General features: G+C 43.9%; 1 protein-coding gene across 2 annotated transcripts in view; it reads left to right on the forward strand.

The window, feature by feature from the left end:
• The window catches only part of Fto (FTO alpha-ketoglutarate dependent dioxygenase), a 345,735-nt gene that overhangs the window by 77,770 nt on the left and 244,625 nt on the right, over positions 1-23,340 (forward strand). For both annotated transcript variants that reach the window (XM_034523083.2, XM_076915616.1), the window contains exons 2-3: positions 11,953-12,030; positions 20,412-21,030. In XM_034523083.2, the coding sequence (XP_034378974.1) occupies positions 11,953-12,030; positions 20,412-21,030 (697 nt within the window). The remainder of the gene's footprint in view (positions 1-11,952; positions 12,031-20,411; positions 21,031-23,340) is intronic.

Here is a 23,340-nt window from a genome sequence, read left to right on the forward strand (position 1 = left end):
AGACTGAATTCTTGAAGGGACAATTGGTGCTGGTGTTTCCTTCTTTTTCCCTCTCCCTGTACTGTGCTTCTGTGGTCTTGAGGGCTCTTCCCTTCAGAATGCGACTCGAGGTTTGTGTCCTTTGCTTGCATGTACTGTGCAGTGTTGGATATGTGTACAAACACACTTTCTTCTTCTCCTTCCTGCATGTTATGTAAGAGACGAGAACCAGTTAATCACAAGCCACATTTCACTTTGGAAATTAAATATGTTAGTTTAAGACTGTAGTATGTTTGTTAAGCTGAAACATACTACAAAGAGAGAGCTTTGCAGTGGTTCCGGACTTGTTACAGTGGTGTGCCTTAAAATGTCCATGCTTGCTGCATAGTTACCTCTCTGTGTGTGCTCATTGACATGCCTTCAGACAGAAAGATAGCCTCCAAAGCAGAGATTCCATGGACCAAATTCCAGACTAGATTGAATTTTATGCATGGGAGAGATACCCTGTAAATGGAGCTGTTGGCATCGTGGCGTGTGTAATGTAACTTGCGGGTGGAGCCGTGATGAACTGCAGACAGTTCAGAGAACACAAGCAAAACCTTCCCCACACTGGAACTAGGTCGTTCTCCAAAAGCAACAAGTACTACTTGTCTTTGGGAAAGCTGTCACGGAGCTGTAAACCTGTGGTTTATACTTCAGATTCCTCTGCAGCCTCAGCCTGGGAGCACTTACCGTTCTCTTGGAATTTGATAAAAGTTTCCTAACTTTGAAGTCAGAGGAGGCTCTCATTTCAGGTTAGGCAGTTGTGAATTTTTTTGCTCTCATTTCACTATGCCAGAAAAATCATACATGGTTCCATATTTGGGGAACAGCAGAAGTCCTCAGAGCCACAAGATCCTATCTTAGAAAGCACATCGGCTGCTCACTCTAGAGGACTGCGCTCCAGGCTTCCTGAGCTTTTAAGTTAAGCTAACTCCCCCACCCCACCCCAGTCACATATACTCTTAGTAGTATTTTAGTGCTCAAAAATCTTGTGGAAATGCACATAAAACTGGCCATTTTTTAATAATGATGCAGCCGCTGACATTATTGTGCACTTCCCTCCACACACTCCCTCTTCACTGTCCCTCTCTGCCCTCCCTCTCATCACATACGGAGGCTTCGTGTGCACTGAGCCTCATGTGCACTGAATAACTTCCCACTTCTTTCCCTCACCTCCTAGTAACTATGATTGTAAGTTTCCATCTCTCATCTTAAAATATTTATTTTATTATGCATGGATGTTTTGCTGATATGTATGTATGTATGTATGTATGTATGTATGTGCACCATGTCCACATGGAAGATGGAAGAGAGTACCAGATGGGTCCCTTGTAACTAGAGTTAAATTTATCCCCGTTTAAGGCTGAATAGTGTTACTTGGTGTATATGATTACAGTTTGCTTAGGACTCGTGCATTATGGACACTTGGGTGGCTTCTACCATTGGCTGTTGTGAACATGGAGGTTTTGGGTCCTTATCTTTACTTAAAAGAGGGTAGATGAAATAGTTTGCAAAGTTAATAAATATGAATGAAATGGAGAAGGAGGAGGAGGAAGAGCAGGAGGAAGAACAGGAGATAGAATCCCAGATTTCCTGGTTAGGCTGGTGGTGCTGTTAACACAGGATTAGAAACAAAAGACATGGGTGCATGAAAACCCCGAAAGGCGAAGGTTGGCTTTGATTTTGGTCTTGTTGAATCCCTGATGTTGGTAAGGATTTTCAAGGGAGAATATGTGGAGACAGTTTTAAGTGCAGGTTTGGGTCAGATGGGGAAGGTTGGAGAGTTGCCCTTACTTCCCAACTTGTGCCTGAAGGACTTCTCTGCCATGACAGACAGTGAGCCGAACCACCTCTGCCTTTCTTAGGTTGCTTTGCTTAGGTATTTTGACCCAACAGTGAGTGAAGTAACTAATGCATTAGGATTACTCTTCATGGTTTAGTTGGAAACAAAAATTTCAAAGCATCAGATGCACATACGGAAATAAGACTAAATGCACGCTAATGAAGTCACGGAGTTCTGTCCTATGCTTCAGTCATGAAGTAGTGAAAATAGAGAGAACATATTGACTTTGCAATCCTGCCTTATACCTGAAAATTCTGGGATAGTTATTAAATAAGTCATTTCAATAAGTTAGAAATGTCTTTGGGCATTTCTAACTCTTCATCACTACCGGACAAAACTACTGGTTGTTGTAACTGTAAGGAACTAAGGAATTTACATTGTTGTTAGATTACATTGGGTCTCCTAGAAGTCAGTTGCTGTTACTCAAGGGGAGGCATCTACTGTCTTACTATGCAGTACTTGCTTTGGAAGCAGCAGAGGGCCCATGCAGGACTGGAGAGCAAAGGCTTCTTAAGTGGACGGGCACTGAATTGCTTCTGATGACTTTACAGCAGCTACGTGTGCATCTGCTTTGCCATTGCAGGGTGTTTGATCTTGGTTTAATGGCGAAAACTTTGTATAAGTACAAAGAAATCCCAAATCCTCCTGGTCTCCAGTGTGCCTGTTTGCAGTTGGATTGTGCTAAAACCTGACGAGACACATGGCAAAGACTCATGGAGCTCTGACCTCTGACCTTTTGATGGACTACCAGGGTGTATGATTTCAGGATGCTAAGTGCCCTGAACACAGCTGAGAGAACTTGGCCTTTTCTTCTGAACAGGAGGAATTTGCCTCTTGGAAATGTCAAAGAGTTTGTTGTTAGGTCCTCAGAGCTAGGATGTCAGTAGGAAGGGCAGCAAGGGCTTTCTAAACTCGGCAGTTGCTCGTTAGCTTCCGTGGTTGGATTCACTTACAAAATCAAGGCCTGGGTGGTAGTGTGGGGCAGAGTCTCAGTAAGTAGCATCTCTGGTTTCAGCAGAAGAATCTGGAGCTAGCCTAAAGAACTTAGCATCAGCATGCAGTACAGTGATCAGTACCCAAATACTGTAGAACTGTTTGGGGTCACTGGTCCTTAGGATAGGATCTGACATGCTCTCCTGTTACATGCACTGTTTTGATATTAATATCATCTTCTTCAGGTATGTAAATGTCCCCCAAGGTCTAGCCCTTCCTGTCACTCCTTAGCCATCCATTCCTTTGGCTTTACTTCAGTTGCTTTTGCATTCATTTGACAGTTTTCTTCAGGAGACATTTCCCATTTGAAATTTGGACTGTACATCCTCCAAAGTGGTGATTAGAGCTGAGAACTTTAAAAAGTTAAGTTAGTGGGACAAGTAAATTGGTTTTCAAGTTATCTGAAGAGCTTGTGTCTATTTTGAATTATTTTGAATCTGTGGGTTTTTTTTCCCCTTAAAAGAGAGCTTTTTGAGACCAAGAAATATTGCACTAACTTGGTTGAATCGAGGCCAAGTATTGCCGTCTTAATTAATGAGAACACGGAAAGTGGCATGTTGTCCAGGATGCAAGAAGGTGACTCTGCTGGAGACCTGGTCCTTCCCTAGACAGCTGCTCAGCAAAAGGAGAGACGACAGAAGTCTCTGTGATTGAATTACATTGACTCTGAGTTCATTGTCTTTCTATAGTAACAGAATAGATTTGTAGCTATAGAAGAAGGAAAGGTATAAGCAGCGGTGGGAGGTCGGGAGGGAAGTAGATGAAAGGTCCCATCATGCATTTCACAAAGGGATACTACAAATGCTAATAGATACATGAAGAGTTATTTAACCTGACTCAGAAAGAATGTAAATTGGAGCCAGGAGAGCTTGTTTTTCATTAGTCGATTTGCTAAAAAAGTACAAGTTTGGTAATAACTGATGTTTGAGTCAGTGAAGAAATGGGAGTTGTCCTCTGATGGACATGAGAATTGATACCAGGAGGGCAGTTTCACTGTATGAGTCTGAACCCTTCAAAGGCTTGTGAGTCACTGTAACCTGGGTAACCTCCTGCTACGAATCCTTATCCTAAAGAATTCTGTGCCTTCCTGCATCACAGTATGTGCATGTCCTTTGCCCCAAAACCACAGAGAAGTCAGGAATGAGACGTTAAAGGAATCCGGAAAGACAAGTCATAGCTGGGGTTGTAGAATAGATGGCATTGCACACTGGAAGGACCCGAACAGAAAGGGATAAAAGTCAGCTGGATAAAAGCCTCCATCCCGCAGAGCCTCTGGACGTAGAGACAGTTGAATTTAGGGAAATAGGGAATACAGGTTTACCACTGCAGACAGGCATGGAAATAACTTACCCCCCCTGAAACCAGGGTTTGCAGTGAAGGTTCACTTTTTGTAAAGGGAGATTGAAAGAAGTCCCGTGACCCCAGGAGAGCTGTAGTTTGTGTTGCTCTGTGGGTCTTAAGGAGCAGAGAGGAGCTGTGTCTTCCACTGGTGGAGTCAGGGTGGGATATTTGGGGTAAGGGGACAAGATTGGGCTGCTGTGTAGGACATTATGTAAAGCTTGGTCTTGGATGGTGGTCGTTCTGGGAGAGGCAAGCTGTAGCCACTGTAGAGCCACAGGTGAGCACAGGTGGAGATCCACCTGGGAGAAAACCCAAAGACAAAAGCCTACAAAATATAGTTCCTTTAACAATTGAAAATAAGTAATCAGAGCAACAAGGAACCAAGCAAGAACAGACTTGCCCGCTGTGAGGATAATAGATTGTATGGACAAGTCAGGGACTAACCGACACATGCTCTTGTTGCTCCAAGGGATAAAGGTATTGCATCATTGACGAAACAAAAACCTAGAATTTTGTTCCTCTCTGCTGCCCAGCCCTCCAGGCTTCCTGTATCACTGGAAAAGAAAAGTGAACTGATCAAAATATAAGAAACCAACAAACAAACAGAAACAGACACACCAGGAAAACCCAAGTCAACACACCTCACCTACAAAGCACTGTGTCCCTAGGAGCAGCCACCCATGACAGTGATCTGGAAGGACTGCCAGACAGAGAATTAGGAAAGTGACCACAGCTATGTGCGGTCAACTCAGGGAAGATGTGCATTGCAGTCCTAGGAGGGGAAGAGAAAGGGCTGAATTATCAGTCATGGGACTCTGACATAGGCAAACTTCTTGATAAAGAGCTAGAACCCCGGGAAGCAGTGCTGCCGTGTTGAAAAGAGCAACCCCGTAAGCTAAATTTCTTAAAATAAGATATCTAAAATGTTTGTAAGTACTTGGAAATTTCAGCTACAAGAGAAAAAGCCAGTTGCAAGTTTTGGAAACCATTTTTCTATAACGAAATTTCTATAACGAAATGAAATTGTGGACTTTGAGATAGTCTTGCTGTAGTTGAGTCTCACTTAGAGTAACGACATTCCTGCCTCAGTTCCGGTGCTGGGATAACAGGTGCAGCCGCCATGTTTACCTGAGAGTGAATTCAGAGATGGGATGGACACTGAACTCAGCACATTTACGGAGAAAGTTGATGAGTTGAGAGAGTACTGAGAAATCACATAGACTTTAGCTTAAAGAGATGGAAGGTTCAAAAGAGAAAGGGCAGGAGGTTTGAAAGCTAGCTGGAGAGGTTTCAATTTATGTTAAAACTATAGAATAGAAAAGATACAGTGGAAAATATCCTGAAACACACAATAAAACGGAAACAAAGAAGAGATGCGTCCTGTGGGAGCCCCAAGAGCCTCCTGTCTTTACTTTCCCAGGGTTTTAGAATTATAGATGTTCATTGCCAAGGACGGCTTCCACGTACGTGTGTGTGTGTGTGTGTGTGTGTGTGTGTGTGTGTGTGTGTGTGCGTGTGCGCATGCATAAGTGTGTGTGTACACTCAGGTCCTCTTACTTGCAGGGCAAAAACTTCATTGACGGATTATCTCACTAGCCTAATGTGGTCTTTAAAATTCCAATGCATTTTTATGTGTATGGGGGTTTTGCCTGCTTGTATGTCTGTGCATCATCTATATCCCTGGTACCTGTGGAGGCCAGAAGAGGCCATTGGATATCATGCAACTGGTCTTACAGATGTTGGTGAGCCACCCTGTGGGTGCTAGAAACTGGAAGTGCAAGCAGTGTTCTTAACCACTGAGCCATCTTTCCAGCCCCCTGATGTAATTATTTATCTCCTTAGGTTTACTTCTATTTTGCTATTCATCCATCTGTCCTTCCTTCCTCCCTTTCTCCTTCCCTCCCTTTCCTTTCCTTCTCCTTTTTTCTTTCTTTAGAGACTTTGATGTTCTTTGTCACATACATGTCTCCCCTCTCCCCTGCTACGTTGTGGTTGCTTTAGCATCTGTCACCCATGTTCATCCTCATAGGGTCTCTTGGAGTAGCAGTTTTGCCCTTCACACAGGAGAACCTTACCAGACTATACGTGTGTCCCTTGTGTGCCTTTGTACTCCTGTCACATAATTTAATTCTGTGTGTGTTATAAACCCCACAATCACCATTAGTTTTACATTAAATAGTCAGGTGTCTCTTATAAAGATCTAGATGGTGAAGAACAAAGTCTGTGTCGCCCATGCTATTGTCTGATGCTTCAGTTCTTCACGCAGTTCTGGTTTGGATTTTGTGATTTACTTTCTTTTTCTATTGTGAGCATCTGCTGGTGTTGAGCTATATATAGTTTTATACACCTGCCAAGGTGATTTTTTTTTTTTTTGCCATTGTTGAAGTATAGTACATTTTCTACCTTCTTCTGTCATGATTTCCACACTTAGTGCTATTCTTATGGCTTTTTCCTATCTAAATGTCTTTTTCTCTTCCCACTTTCAAATTTTTCTCTGTTTCACTGCCTTTAAGTAATGTAGTTATAAAATACTTTTGAAAAGGTTCCATGCATGTGTGCATGTGTGTGTGTGTGTGTGTGTAGTTTGGTTATTTTTTTCTTTTCTCCTGAGGTTCTCAAAAGTTCTTCAATCTGTGGACTTTTTAGTTGTTAACAAATTTGGAAACTCCTTGGCCACTATTCTTTCATTTCCCATTCCTCTCTTCTGTTTGTCATTTGGAATGTGTGCCTTATTTAAGTCATCTCGGTGCTTTCTTCCTGTCTGGATGTTGCAAGTGCACTTTCTCCTCCTGCTCTTCAGGCTCCTCCTCCTCTTCCAAATCTGCTTTGAATGCTGACCGATGTGGTCGGTCGCTCATCCTTTCTAGAAGCTTGAGTGGTTTTGCTTTTGTTTCTTCACCATGCCCAGCCTTCCCCAGCTTTCTGGGCTGCAGCTACTTTACTCTTCTAATACGTATCTCCTCACTCTGCCTCCTGTGCTGTTCTGGGAGGACAGTTTTTGCCCTTCCTTTAGCCAGCTCTCTGGGCAGCACCTCATCACTTCTGACTGGATGATAAGCTGAATTTAACCATCTGCGTCCTGGATCTTGTTCTTGCTGTTATTTGAAGTATTTCTGATCTTCATTAAGTGACTCATTGAGGATTCTTGGAATCAGTTTGGTCCTTGGAAGCCTCATCGGGAAGAAGGGAGCGGTGTGTTTTTGAGGGTTAATTATCCTGTGGTGAAATCCTTTTGAGTGTTCTTCCTGGTGTTTTATGAATCAAAAGGTCTCATGGGTACAGAAACAGCTTTGGTTTTAAAAGTTGAAAAGTAGGCTTAATTTAAACAAAAATTAAAAGCATTACATATGATCCCCTCATATTAATAATAAAAAGGATTTGCAACTTTTTTTTTTTTTTGCGTTGGGAAGGGATGGTGTGGTGAGACTGGCTACGTGTAGTTCTTGGGCAATGAGAATAGTCTCAATACATGTTCTGCGCCTGGTCACTTGACAGCTTTGCATGGACCTTGCCTTCTTCTCTGTTCTAAGCCATTGCAGTTTTTTTTTTTTTTTTCTTTAAACCTTAGGTGATCATTACAGCACTGCTAGTTAAGCTGTAACACACACATACATATGCACACACATAAATAAACTTAGGCGATCATTACACCCTCCCTCTCTCTCACCACCCACCCCCACACACTTACATACATTCATGCTCGTGCACATACACATATAAACCTTAGATGACCATCACAGAACAGCTAGTTAAGCTGTAACACATACATGTGCCAGCACATACATAAACTTTCATGGAAAGTGTGTATGATTTTCTCCTGAATTGTATCCAGGTAAATTAGTATCTGGAGTGAGTGTGGTTAGCAGGTGTGCTGTGGGCTCGGTATGCACTAAACAGTGCTCTTACCTGCCCGCACGTGTTGCTTCCTGATGAAGCAGCTTCAGATCATGTCTCCAGGAACTAGGGTTTGACTCATGCTCTGTTGTCTAGAACACACCCTGCCTCACCTGCTTCCTTCCCACTTGCCTGTAATCTCTAAAGATTACAAACTGCAGTATTTACTAATGTGCATGCTTGATTTTACTTCATAGTTGCATTACAATAAGAGAACTGGGGTTGGGAGGGATTGAGGAATCTATAGGCTTCCTCAGTGGAAGTTAAAATCTGTGCCCTGAAATCCACTTGCCCCATTTCTTTTCACAGCACTGCATTGTCATTGAGTATGGGGTGGCAATACCAACGTCTAAATACTGAGGTGTTTCCTTGTCTTTAGGAATATGGTCTACTAAACAGTGCATGCCTTTACTTTCTTTGGCTCAGCTGTCTCCTACTTTTTGAGAGGCATCTTCCTACTCACTCAAATCTTGCTTAAGGACCAGGCCAGTTTCCTACTTCCTCTAAATCTGTGTAAGACACATGGTATTTCTTACCAGTGGATGTTTGTTAATTTTAATAGAATTAAATTTGTATTGTCCAGTTCAAAATATCATTCTTAGTTTAAGAACTATTAACAGGGACTGCAGGGTGTGCTGGAGTCTGCCTCTAATCCCAGCACATGAGAGGCTGAGGCAGAAGGAGACCTTGGATTTGAGGCCAGCCTGGATACATAGCAAGCTCCAGGCTAGCCTGACTAGTTCTGGAAAATGGTATTAAGAGTTGTCAGCAGCCTCATCTAATGGGCTGAAGAGAGAAGTGGAACAAGAAACACACTCCATTTGTACATAAGTCACACTCGTTAATCTTTTTAGGTGACTTCCATAAGAATCTCAAACCATGTCTTTGGCAAGATCTGTGAGCTCAGACAGTTCAGCTTTCCCAACAAAGCAGAAGCAAAGGTCTACAGTTTCTGACATCAACATTTTGTGTTTGAGTTGCAGCTTTTGAAATGTGAGGTGTTGTGTGCCCATTTCCTTGGAAAGCTGTGGTAGTAGGCGGTTGCCAGCGCAGGAGGGCCAGAGAGGACTTTTCTGTCACCCTCCCAGAAACAGACTCTGAGCCCTTTCTGGCTATGTGGCATTTGTGAGTAGGTGATAGGTCTGTCACAAGTGTGTCAGCCAGGAAGCTGGTAGGGAGGTCCTAGCTGTGTGGATTCACCAAGGCACCGTTGCTGGCCCGAGGTGCCAATCTAGTGTGTGTGTTCTCATGTGCTGTGGTGACCAGCTGGCATTTGGTACAAAGGAACCCCAGAGTTGCTTTTCCCTCCTCCCCCCCCAGTGTGTTTGGCTGTGAGCTCTCCCTAACCAGTGCTTCATTGCACATGGACAGGAGGGTGTCTTTCCTGAAATAAGTCCTAAAGCATAAGTTTGTGGTTTTGTATTGGATCCCATGTTAAGAATCAATGCATAAATACATTTAAATAAGTGGTAGATAGTTACGGTCAATAGGTGTTTACAGTGTTAAGTATAATGGAAACAGAATTCCTGCAGAGTAAAACAATGTTCTTTCTGTATAGAAGAGAGCATTCTTGAGGATTGTTATCATTGGGCACAGCCTTTCAGGTGTAATGCCTTATACGTGTCAGATGGTCTGCACCCTATCTGAGCTAAAAAATGTTTGTTTATATCATAATTTAGTACAGGCATTAATTACAAACAGTTCCATCCTCCACTGATGCCTGTGGGCCCATGAAGTAGAGCTTTAGTCTTTCTTAGATGAAATAAGGAATTTCTCTTGGAAATATATACCTTATACATGGCTTAGGTTTAATGGTAGACTCTCATGGAGAGATTTTTAAGGTGATATTTATAAGGTGGAACTTCTGAATTATTCAGTGTTTAATTTTTTTGGTGGCATTTATAAATATTGTAGTGCTCTGTGTTTATGAAACGTCCTAAGAACTAGTTGAAAGATCACAGGGAAGTGCAGGCTTTCCTGAGCTTCAAATGGAAATTGAAGTGTAGGTTTTGGTTAAGGTAGCGTTAGTGCACATAAACTCGAGGATGTCTATTCATGGAAATACAGAAATACCATTAGTTCTTTTTATATCTGTGATAGTGGCTGCTGCTGAAAAAAGAGAACATTAGCCAATTAGTGAATTAAATGACTTGTGCTATGTTACTATTATAGGTCTTTCCTAATGGCCAGTGATCACACCTTAATTAGCAAGTCACTCAGCATTATGGGTAGGAAAATACCATCAAAATTGAAGACTGATTAGATAAATAGAATCGTGTGTGAAATAGAACATACTGTTTTGTTTCTTGTGTGTGTGCTAGTTGTTAAATTTCTATTCCCTTTTGGTTGCTTATTTTGTATTATAATGTAAAAGGTCTAGAATTTTTTAGTTAAAAGGAGATGCTTGCTCTGAACTGCTCTGGTCATGATAGGTTGTGAGTAAAGGCTGCTTTCCTGGGGTGGAGAGGCTAATACTCTGGGCTACCATGTCTGTGTGGGTGGGTGGTGCACTGTGTAAGATCAGTGACTTCTAGAGTTGGTGGGGAACAAAACCATTTGGTTGTGCTGACCCATACCCTCTGCGGTAGGCCCACACTGGTCCAGAGCGATACACCTTCTTGTTCTTTGTTTGTTTGTTTGGTTGGTTGGTTGGTTTTTTGGTTTTTTGAGACAGGGTTTCTCTGTATAGCCCTGGCTGTCCTGGAACTCACTCTGTAGACCAGGCTGGCCTCGAACTCAGAAATCCACCTGCCTCTGCCTCCCAAGTGCTGGGATTAAAGGCGTGCGCCACCACCGCCCGGCTTCACCTTCTTGTTCTTAGTGAGTCATTGCTTCCTAACAGTGGCCCTGATGGTCTGCTTTACATTTTCCAGTATTATTTGAAAACTACTTTCTGTTGGTTTTTCTTCTAGATAGCTAGTATGAACAGGGGTGTGTGTTACATTCATATATGCTGTGTATATGCTACATGCAAACACGGGCTCTATAGATCCCTGAATATAAGGCTAAGCATTATCAAATCTTGTTGCAAGTTCTTGTCCAAATAGTCAATGCTGTTTGAAGAAGCCTTAGACAATGCTAGATTGCTACTTACAAAATAGCGTTTTATAAAATTGAAAAAGAAAGCAACGAAGCTTAACATAAATTTGGTGATGCTTTAGAGATGAAAGATTACTTTTAAAAAGGCACTGTTTGGGGCTGGAGCGATGGTTCAGCAGTTATGAACACTTCTTGTTCTTCCAGACAACTCAGGGTCAGTTCTCAGCACCCTCATGGCCGCTTACAACAATCTGCAACTCCAGTTCCCGGAGGTCAGATCCAGTTCTGACCTTTACGTATACTGACCGAGCATGTGATGTACATACAAACACGCAGGCAGAACATCAATGTAAAATGAGAAACTTGAGAAAGGGAGCACCTCTATATGTGGACACATTTAAATAAATGTTTACAGCAGGAGTAAGCATCCCAGACACCCTAGTGTTCCAAGAGGAGATGGTTGTGCTTTCCTTGGTATTTCCAGGTGTGCTGTCACAGAAAGCTTAACTGTGTCAGGTTGTGCGGACAGGAAGGTTTTTGCTGGAAGACTGTATTAACTGATCCCAGGGGCACCTTGGTCATGAGAAGACCCTGATGGCAAAGATGCAAGAGGAATGAGTGAGATTGCCTCAGAAAATGTGACAGTGAGCAGGATCATTTCTGACAGGATGCTTTATACACCTTACAATTAAAGATGGTTAACAACATGGACATTCAAGTTCATTAAGATTTTTGTGTATGTGTTGTTGGAAGATAATAAATTATCCTATATTTTCGGTCACTTTATACTCAGTAATATATAATTCTTATTTTTTAACCAGAAACTGAGGCTCCTGGAGGAGCTTGAAGACACTTGGCTTCCTTACCTGACCCCCAAAGATGATGAGTTCTACCAGCAGGTAAGATGCTTTGTTATTGTTATTATCATCATCATCATCATTATTATTTACCAATTTTAGCGTCTGTATTTGATCAGTGGAATTGCTAGGGTACAGATTGCACTCAGAGACCTGGTCCCAGGCCATGCATCACCCACAGAGAATGTGCCTTCTCTCCCTGCCTGTTTTCTCTTCAAACTCTTGTCTAGACAAAGCACACCAGTTCGCTTCCCCAGCACCTGTGAGTCTTCCTGCCTTTGCAGATCTCTGCTCATGCAGGCTTTTTGTTTGTTTTGTTTTTGTCCTGCATAGAATGCAATCTTGTCCTCTTCTCCTGTCGCCCCTGGTAGCACCTGTTTGTCCATCGTAACTCTGACAATCAAGGAAGCGAAGTGAGCAGTTTAATGGTGCCCACATACACACTTTCTCAGGAGGTGGCATCTTAAAAGAGAGGGATGATTACAGAAATATTCTATCCAGTAGTGATAAGCGCTCTCGTTGCTTGTCTAGTCAGCCAGGTCATCTGCAGCAAGCATGCATTTGTTTTACAATGAGCAAAAAGAAATTTAAGAAGACGGTTTGAAGCAAGCAAAAGCAGTAAGCTCTGAGGTCTTAGAGGTAAAGTCATTGACCTTCTGGTACTCAGTTGTCTCAATGTAGCTTACAGCCACTTCTGATTTTGTGTTGCGCAAGAAGACCATGAAGAACTAAATGGGAAAGGTTATAGCCTGCTGTGCTCTGACCAGCCACACAACAGGGACAGGAAACAAGCAAACAAACAAACAAACAAGCCCATCCAGATACAAGTGAACAGCCCCTTCAGGCTCCTTAGTTTCCTAAGACCCACTCTAAAAATCAGTTATCAGTATGTAATCATATTAAATATAGATATCTGCTAATAACCTTAGAGCTTCTGGAAAGCTTGGGTTAATAGGCTGTGCTTGCATGTACGTATGCTGTAAGTATGCAACGTACATACTTACAGATCCTGTTACTTGGGTGGTCAAGCCAAGAAGAGAATGAGGCCAGGAGTTTAGAGCCGGTCTTCATCAACCAAAACAGAATAAAACCAGAAGCAAAACAGGGACAAAATGAACAGGTGAAGGGAACTTATGCTCTTAAAGGGTGAACTGAAAGTACTTAAAATTAGTAGTTAGCTCAGACTGACTGTATAAGTCAGTGGGTCCACGGTGTTATGGCATCCTGTACATATGCCATGGTAACCTGCTGTTGAGGCTGCTCCCAGCATCTTTCCCAGTCTCCTTCATGTGTCTCTCTGTCTGTCCTGCTTCGTGCTACCTTTACCCATCTGTAGAGACCTGTGCTATGTTCTCCAGCATTCAGTGGAAGCACATGTTGTCTGTCTTACTGTGTTTGGCTTGTTTCATTCAAGCTAATATTCTCCAGTTCCGTCCATGCTGCTGGGTATGATAGGATTTCCTCCTTCGTGGTTACGTAACATCCCATTTTGTGTGTGTGTGTGTGTGTGTGTGTGCGCGCGCGCACGCATATATATATATATATATATATATATATATATATAGTTTATATATATAGTTTGAATATATATATAGTTTATATATTCAATGTTTTGGGGTTTCTTTTCCCATTTTATAAATGACAGGAATGGATGATTCAGGTCTGACATTGAGTCCCTTACACAGCCTTTTTATAGGAATGTCAAACCTGCTTGAGGTAAAATTCTGATACCATGCAGCGGGCATGTTAGCTGTCTCAGCCTGGGCCAGGCACTGTGCTGTTTTGGAAATGCTCTCATCTTTAGTTGCCACACCAGCCTTACTGATTTTTCCCACAAGTCAGTAGCTGTCTCCCTCAAGTTTGAGGAAGCCAAGGCAGGTCTTACTGTTGACTGAAACACCAGGGGGAGAGGGAGTGCGTGTCTGAGCATGAGAACTGAAGGCCAGCCTCCAACTGATGTGGCTCTGAGGCTGAGCCCTTTACTTCTGTCCATACCATGTTCCAGCTCAGAACACCTGGGGAAGTGACCAGGAAACAGCAGTGTCAGTGCTGGAAGTAGGACAGCAGAGGGAGCTTCTGCTAACTTGCCTCAAGACACAGGAAACACAGTGACATAGTCAGACTGTCCCCAATTCCAGAGCACTCCCTGAAATAGTGTGGGTCCTAGGTTCTCCTATGTGCCCTTTCCTCCTGTGCCAGCAGGACCAGAGCCGAGTCAGAGCAGTGCATTCATTAGCTCATTTAAATACCACCAAGTCTTCCGAGGCAGCCACTGTACAGCACTTTGGAGCAGAGGACACTGAGGTGCAGAGAGGGTTAAAGCCTTTTTGAGCTCTATAAGCAGGAAGTCTAAGGACCAGGTCTCATCCCTGGCTCTCTGGAGAGCTCTGGGTAAACTCTGCTGCTTCCATCTTTTCCTGTATCTCCTAGTTCTTCTGAGACAGCTTGCCTTTTTTCCAGTGGCCCCTAACTCTTCCCAGTTTTGTTTACCTGTGATACCCCCAAGCTCCCAGTCTTGACTGTGCACTAGAAGGCTCTACCTGAAAGTCTTCCAGGAATACCCACCCCAATATGATCCATATAAGTTAATTGTGTGCTCTGTAGCCTCCCCATTGAGTCCCTGCAGTGCCGGAGGAATTAGAGATAAAGCTGTGTAGGGTGACCGAAGAGCCCTGCTTTTTTTGACCTTCCTGTGGGAATGTCATGTGGGAGGATCTTCACCAGCCATGTGACTAGTTCAGGTGGGAAGCCCTGGGCCTATGGAAGGCCAAAGGCTCTGAGATGTGCTTGAAAGGGGAATCCCCTGAAGCTGACAGATGCGGAATGAGAGCTAGGGAGAGGCTCCGAGGTCAGACAGTCTGAAGAACTTGCCCAAGAGTGGGAAGAGGAGACAAGAGGGCTTAGTGCATGCCTGTCATAGCCTGTGGCTTACATTTTATTAAGGATCTATGCTCTTCAACGCTGGCTCAATTTTTGTCTCGAGTAGGGTTCCGTTATCCTGTCCTTCAGGTTAGGAATCTTACTGTCTTCATCTGCTGGTCATTGCTTTTGTCACTAGGTGCTGGCGATCTTACTTCTCCAGAGTGTCTCAGACCCCTGCTATTGCTAGCATACTTAAAGACCTGTTTGTCACCAGCTGTAGCCTTCCGGGCTTGTCCAGCAGATAGGTGCCCTCCAGTGCCACCAGAATTGTGCTTTTAGAAATGTGTCCATACGTCCCTCCTTGGTTGTTTACTTTGCTGAGTCCTCCTTGTTTCTAAGGTAAAGTTCAAACTCAGTATGTCCACTTACCACTCACGGAGCTAGCGACAGTTAGACCGACTCCCTGTATCCAGCCTCTTATCCTTCACCTACTCTGGATCTCTCTGACAGACACCGGTGTCTGAGAGCACCTTACTGTACTTTGACCCTGCCTGCCCTTCTTCCTATTTTGTGCCTGCCACTACCCTCCTCCCCTCCACTGTCTGGCAGCCGTCTATTCACCCTAAGAAAAATGCCCTTATGTAAATACTGCATTCTGTTAATATCCCAGGAAATCTCACTGGTAAAATGTCACGGGCTGCTTTCTGTCTTTGCTGATTGCCCTGGGGCCAAAGCTGCCATACTTCCTGCTGCAGGTGCCTTTCAGCTTCTCCACTCTTCCTCTACTTCAGCATAACATCCGAAGAAATCTTAAAGTGTTTTTTTCATTCTTTTATTTTGCCTGTGTGTGCACATATGTGGTGCCACAGTGCACATACAGAGGTCAGAGGACAACTTGTGGGAGTTGGCTCTCCTTCTATCACGTGGGGCATCAGGATTGGTGGCAAGTGCCTTCACCCACTGAGCTGTCTCTGTCTCTCTGTCTCTCTCTCTCTCTCTCTCTCTCTCTCTCTCTCTCTCTCACACACACACACACACACACACACACACACACACACACACCCTTTGAGGCTTCCCAGCTTATTTTGAGTAGACGTCTAGAAGCCTGGTACTGACTTGTAAAGCACGGTGTACCCTGGCTCCTCACTGTTTCCCTCACCTGAATTCTCAGTTTCTCAACCCATCCCCACAACTTCTTCATACTGTGGCATCTTACTCTACTATGGTGAGCCAAGCACACTCCTCCCCAAGACTTTTATACAGTGCTCCCTTCACCTGGGGTCCCTCCCTCAGGTTTCTGCAGGGCTGGTGTCCACACTCCTTCATTCTGTCCTCATGCCAGCTGGCTAAAGAGATGTGAGCTAGCCATGCTTAGCACAGCAGCCCAGCCCCACGCTTGCAACTTTATATTCCTCTAAAGCATTTGTCACCACCATAATAAGCTGTATCTACTTACTCACTTATATCTGGCTCTCCTTCCAGGATATAGGCTCACAGAGAGTGTGGGGATGTCTTGTTTTTTCCTATTCCTGGAACAGACTTAGTATTTTGCAGAAGGTATGTACTTGACAGGTCTTTAAGCCCCCATGGATGATTTTTCCAGGTTTTCTTCTCCAACTCTCCTCTCGTCCTGTAACTGTGCACTTGGCCTTCTGCAGTGGGACTCCTTCACTTTCCATCCTGTCTGTGCAGAGGTAATATATGAGATACTATCTGTAGGACCTAGCTTACTTTTATCAGCATATTTATGGCCATTCTCCAGTGTCTGGTGCATAACAAGTACTAGTTGGATGTGAAGCACACACAAAATAGCATGGGCTGTTGAGCGAGTGACTGCATGAGCCGACACTGTGCTACTAGCAGAGCATCAGTTTGGTTTTACCAACCTGGTGGTAACAGCCATCACAGATCCTCCATGGGTCTTCAGAACTTTGCTTCCTCTGGGCTCAGCTTGGCATCCTGCAGCTGGAGGCTCAGCCAAGTACGTACGTAGCCTTTTAGTGTTGGGATGGTTGCCAAGTTGTAAGCATTTTCAATAAAGTTTTATGTAGAAAATATGAAGGACAGAGTGCATGATGCTCCAGAATGCAAAGCATGAAGTGTTAGCGGCAGAGCATGTGTCAGCAGGTTACAGATGGATTCTCATTGGACCTGGCCTCATTGTCAGGAGGAGGCGATTCTCGGGCTGCTTACAGGTAGTGAATTGTGTTCTCTCAGTTGAAGATAGGGTTCTATGGGGCCTCATTTGATCTCACCTCCTGTAAACAAGTGCCTTACTCACCCAGCACCATGCCTGTCTTCTCAGAATAATGAAAGTCCTTCAGATCATCCGTTGGTAGGAAAGAAAAATAGAATTTATGCGTAGTGCATAAAGATAGGCAAGATGAAGTCTTCCCTTTGGAGAGCCAGTGAGTATTGCAGATCCTCCAAGCCACTGAATAGAGCCAGCATAACATAGCTGCTTTCCAAATACTCAACTAAACATCACCTTTTATGCCTTAGAAGTTCATAGACCTCGTGAAATATTGTGTGCAACCAAACCAGTGATAGTGTAATTTCATGACTGTGTACTCCCTAGAAAAACTTTTAACAGGATTAATCAAAACAGTTACACTAACATATTTGAAAGTCTGCCAACAGCTGTTCCAAATTACTGTGTGCTATCTGATGTTCCTCATGTACCTGTCTAAACGGAACGTGAACTCACTCGGCTGACAGGATGAACTCAGATTATTTAATGTTCATCTCTTCTCCAAAGTTCCTCGCAGTTCTCTCTAAAGGCAATCCCTAACTAATGTCCGGAGCTGTTCTGTGCATCAGGTCCTAGTTTAACCAGGGCATGTCAGGTAGGCATTTTCTCCCATTCATCTTCTTTGAGACCGGGGCAGAGTGAGCCTGCTATCATTCATTGCTCCCGTCTTGGGGAAGTAGACCAGCTTCACATAAAGGCAGGCATTCTGAAACTGCTTGATGATTCTGAATCATTTTATCATATCATCAAGAATAATTTTTCTGGCAAATATAAGAATTGCCATCAAAAACATTAGATTAAAATAGTCCTTTCATTGATTTTTTTTCTGATTCAAAGGAGTTTCCATCTATTTTAGAAAATCATGAAAATCAAAGAAAGAAAATTAAAATATACAAAGTACGTGCCCAGAAGGCAACAGCACTCACAACTTTTGACCACATTTTTCTTGAGTCTGTTTTTCTGTACTTATGCGGGTTTTTGTTTAAAAAAGTAATTTAAAAACATTAAGCTCTTGTTAACTCTATATATTTTATTTTTCAATTAAAAGAGTTTTAAGATTATTTTACATCATTTTTCTCTTCTCTTTTCTTCCCCTAAACCCTGTGATATACCACCTACCTCTGCCCTCTGTCAAATTCATGGCCCTTTTTCTTTAATTATTATATGTGCATGTGTATTACACATAGACATCTAAATTCTTAATGGCCTCTTACTAAGAATATTCTAGTTTTACCATATAGGTTACAAATAGTTTTTTAAATTAGGGCTTGATTATTAATTATATGCTTCATTTTGTACAGACATTTTTATAACATACATTCAAGTTCACTAATTCTTTAAAAAAAAGTCTTTGACACATTCTATAATATAAATATCACAAAATATATCTTGTGATATATTTGATATATATATATTTTGATAGTTGTAGAACCTTTTCAGTCTTCCCCGGAGTTCTCTTCAGTCCTCCCTAGAGTTCTCTCTAGTCCTCCTCAACTGTCTCTTCTCCATGCCCTTGCCATTCAGTCCTGTCCACACCACAGCCCAGACTTACACTAATTTGCTTTCTGTTACACCGAAACATTATTATTTTTCCATCTGCCCTCCTTCTTTTTTCTCTTCTCCCTGTTTCGAGACAAGATATGGCTCCAGAATGTTCTCTGCTTATAGGCGTGTGCTGCTGTCTTCCTGGGTTGTGTAGATAAAAGTGTGATACTGTCTTCATTTTCCAGTTGGGATAAGTGAAGCAGAGCACTTGTGAGTTTTGTGGGGATTTCTAACTGTCTCAGTGACAGTTCCCAGCAGCGTGCCACATGCCTCTGTTCTTTTCATGTTAAATGTGTGGTTATACAGCTCACACAGGCTTCCTTCCGAGAGGCAGGACAGTCCAACTCTACTTAGTGAATTCGTTCCTCACAGTCAGATTCATGAGTTTGTGTTTCTTTTCCCTGCTTCCTGTAGAATCTTGCAGGACTGCCCTCTCCATGCTATAAATGAGCCAGAATAGGCTAGGTTATGCTGTAGTAATGACAGTCTGTTGCCTGAAGACCTGAGGTTGGATCTCTAGTCCCCTTGTGGACGGCCAGGAGCTGTGGTGCACATCTGACATCCCAGTGCTGGGGAGATGGAGACAGGCTGATCCCTGAAGCTCACTGGCCATCTAGCCTAGCCAATCAGTGAGAGACCCTGTCAATGAGTGATTAACAAAGATACCTAGCCTTGATCTCTGGCTTCTGCACACATATGTACACAAGTGCACTTGCACCAGCATGCACACATGCACACACCACAAGAATGAACATGTTACCTCCCCATGCATGAAGTCCTGAGCAGCACAGTGGTCTGAGGACAAGCAAGTGGGCTGATATCCGTAGGCTTTTTTTTCCCCACAGAATTTAGCCTAAAATTAAGAGGGTACAAGTCAGATTACTTTACGGGGCCAATTATAACTCCTGTGTGAAGGAGAAAGTGGTTCCAGGAAAGCACATACAGCCCTGAGCAGTGGGTGGGAGAGGTCTGAATGCCCCCTTTCCATGACACCGGTAAGACTGCCTTTTTGTAGAATATTCTGGGCACTAGTATTATAGTCAGGAATCAAATTGTCATGGCTCTTGTGTTCATAGAACATATTGCATTCACTTCCAGAGAGGTGAGTTTTCTTTACGTGAGTATGTTGGACCAGAAGCCAGTTTGCCGGTAGTTGAAAGGGTTCAGTCAGACAGTTAAGATTTTCTCCACTGGAGCCAGCCAGACACTGCAGCCCAGAGGCTTACATCCTGGGCTAACATTTACCGGTGTGACTTGGGGCAAGTTTTCAGAGTACCTGAATGCTTCAGAGTTATCTCTGTAAACTGGAGCTGCTAGTGTGTGACAAGCTGTGAGAAATGAGCTAGTCTGAGTGAATCAGCACACCTGGCGTGGAGCAAACACCTAACAGTAGACAATAGTCAGTTCATGAATAAAATTTTATTTTCTGCAGAGCTGAAGGCTGCAAGAAGGCTTGCAGGTGTGGAGAAGTGGGCCTGGGAAGCCTGAGAGCTCAAAGGCCAGTTATTCTCATTTTTTTGTTGTTGTTGTTTGTGTTGAAGATTATTTAGTAGTTAGAACTTCAGCCTGACAGGGCTCACTGGAGAGTCTCTTGGCATTGGTTTTGTATAAGGTTTTTCTTTAGACTGGCAAGATCAGAACCCTGCTGGGAGAAAGTACTGAGTAGTTTACTTTCTCCCTGCACTCTCAGAAAGAAAACAGACTTTTGGAAATAAGAAGATGACAGCCATGCATAACCGTCTCCCCCACTTTGGTTTTATTTTAGTGGCAGCTGAAATATCCTAAACTGGTTTTCCGAGAGGCTGGCAGCATACCCGAGGAGCTGCATAAAGAGGTCCCCGAGGCCTTCCTTACGCTGCATAAGCATGGCTGCTTGTTTCGGGACCTGGTGAGGATCCAAGGCAAAGATGTGCTTACCCCAGTGTCCCGAATCCTCATCGGGGACCCAGGCTGCACCTACAAGTATTTGAACACCAGACTCTTCACGGTGCCCTGGCCGGTGAAGGGCTGCACCATCAATTACACAGAGGCTGAGATCGCCGCTGCGTGTCAGACCTTCCTCAAGCTCAATGACTACCTGCAGGTTGAGACCATCCAGGCCTTGGAAGAACTGGCTGTCAAGGAGAAGGCCAATGAAGATGTGGTGCCACTGTGCATGGCCGAGTTCCCCAGGGCTGGTGTGGGGCCGTCCTGCGATGATGAAGTGGACATGAAGAGCAGAGCAGCCTACAACGTGACTTTGCTAAACTTCATGGATCCTCAGAAAATGCCATACTTGAAAGAGGAGCCCTATTTCGGCATGGGGAAGATGGCGGTGAGCTGGCATCACGATGAGAACCTGGTGGACAGGTCGGCCGTGGCGGTGTACAGCTATAGCTGTGAAGGTACGGTCTGCTGTGGGGGAAAGCATGCCTGCTGGCGGTGTGACTGGAGCCACTCAGGCTCCACGCACGTCTGTGTGTTGGAGGTCCTTTCCTTGTCTGGCCTGTCTCTCCAGCGTGTCTGTGAGCGTCCCTCTCCCCCATCTAAACACTCTTTGGCTCATTGATCCACCCTGCACAGAGTACTTCTGCGTGTAAGCGCTGCTGTTGCTTTGTCTTCCTGTCGCCCAGGACAGTGGCAGTTGTGGGATCCGTACAGTCAGTTGCCGCTCTGTAAAGCTTAGACTAGTCAGTCACCACAGTTAGCTTGCTGAGAAAGAGCCAGGAAAACAGGAATCTGTCAAGTCGGCCTTGGTTCTCACAGGTGCACATTCTTAGCTTGCCAAAGTGCTTTATTGAGCCTGACATCAGCATCTCCGTGGTCGCGATTTGTCAGGTATGGACTTGTTCTTGGCTTTCTAGCATTTCTTTATAAGACCCTCCTTGGCAGAAGCAGTTAAGTGGCTTTTAGGCGGACTTTGCAGTTGCCGTGCCTTTTCGAAGGTTCCGATGCCTTAGAGAGCTGGAGATGGCTGATTTGGTTGGCTTAGCCATCTTTTCCTCTCTCCTGTTTCTGTGTGTCTAGGGTCCCGAGTTTCTCAGAACAGGATTACGGAAAGTTACTTGATCATGTGGAGTACCGTAGGGCCTCTGGCGTTTTTATTACCTGATTGTTAGACAAAGGAATAAGGTATTAGAACTTCCTTTGCAAACCGAGAGTGCTAAGTCCTTTGAAAGAATGCACTAGCACTTTTAAGCTCACTGTTTTCTGACAATTCCAGTTGCTTTGTCAGATGGCTGTTTTGGAAAAATGATTTAAGACCCCCCCCCCAAAAAACAAAAACAAAAACAAAAAAACCCAACTTATCTCATGGCAGACATAGAATTGTAGGGTGAGTGAAGGTAAAGCTACCAGAGTTTGATCCCTGGGACCCACAGGGTGGAAAGGAGAGAACTAACTTCTGCAAATTATTGTCCTCTGACCTCTATGGGCACGCGCGCACTCATAATAAAAAGCATTTTTAAAGAAATATTTTTACATGCAAAATAATAGAGACTTGCAGAATTCCAGTCTGTAAGAGCAGAGAGGTGTGGATCCTTTGTTCTCCTGATCTCCAAGATGCCCAGGCTCTATTGAATAGTAGTGACAGCACTTGGGGCTTCTTCACGGAGCGCCTGCTGTGGCCAGACACTGTAAGGACTTCATGTGTCTTAGCCAGTTTCATCTTGTCCACAGTACCCTGTGGATAATGTAGACACGAAGCACTGTCATGCTCCATGGAAAGCTGTTTTGATCAGTGGCCACATAAACGATGTTAGCTCTATAAGCTTGTAATGGATCTGAAGGTTTTCTGTTGTCTAGTGACTTTGTAATAGCATGGCACAGTGAGTTACCAAGCAATGCACGTGAACAAGCCTGTGATGCCCCTGCCTTGCAAGAACAGCGTATCCAGTCATGTCCATATACCTGGGTAATGATCATAAATGATTGTGTGGTTCCCGTATTTACTAGGTTATCTTTTTACTTTATTGCCATTTCAGTGTGTGTTCCTTGTAAATATTTAAATGTTACTGTAAAGCTCTATGCTGTGGTAAGTGTGCAGTAGCTTCAGCCATCCCCTATTTATACTGTCCTGAGGGCGTCAAGAGGCCGGATGAAGTGACTGGCTTGCTTCATCTAGGCTTGGCTGAGTTCACTCATTATTGTTCCTGCAGCAATACAAGTCCCAAGGACATGGCTCTCAGGCTGCATCTGCATTGTTAAGGAATGCATGACTGTCCTTGTACTGTTTCTGTTATCAGATGAGGAAACTGAGCACCTGTTGGCTATTATGAAGCTAGTGGGGGAAGGGTTAGGATTCAGGCCAGAGCTTTTGGCTTTTCAGGGTTGATTCCTGAGTGAGTGGCTTATGAGCCTGCATCTGAGGCCCATGCTCCATCTGAACGGTACAGCTGCTTCAGAAGTGTGGGCTTTAAAATGTTGGAATGTCTGGCTTCTGGGGAGGTTAAGGGGATGTTGTGACAGGCTTCCCTTCTGGTGCTGACCCCTTCCTTCCTGCCTCCCTCCATCTGTGCTTCTCCTCCATGAGCGTACTTTCCAGCACGTACACTCTGGGGACTTGGTGGGCTGGATGTGTATGTTCTGTGAAATGGAGCCCTCCTCTATCTTCTCTGTCTGGTGGGTTAGAGTCAGGTGGTGTGCTGCAAACCAAGGGCCTGAAATGTCCTGGTGGCTGTATTTCTTCCAAGTGACGAATGGTGTGTCTAGTTCTC

The sequence above is a fragment of the Arvicanthis niloticus genome, chromosome 18 (genome assembly GCF_011762505.2).
Source record: "Arvicanthis niloticus isolate mArvNil1 chromosome 18, mArvNil1.pat.X, whole genome shotgun sequence".
Taxonomy (NCBI): Eukaryota; Metazoa; Chordata; class Mammalia; order Rodentia; family Muridae; genus Arvicanthis; species Arvicanthis niloticus.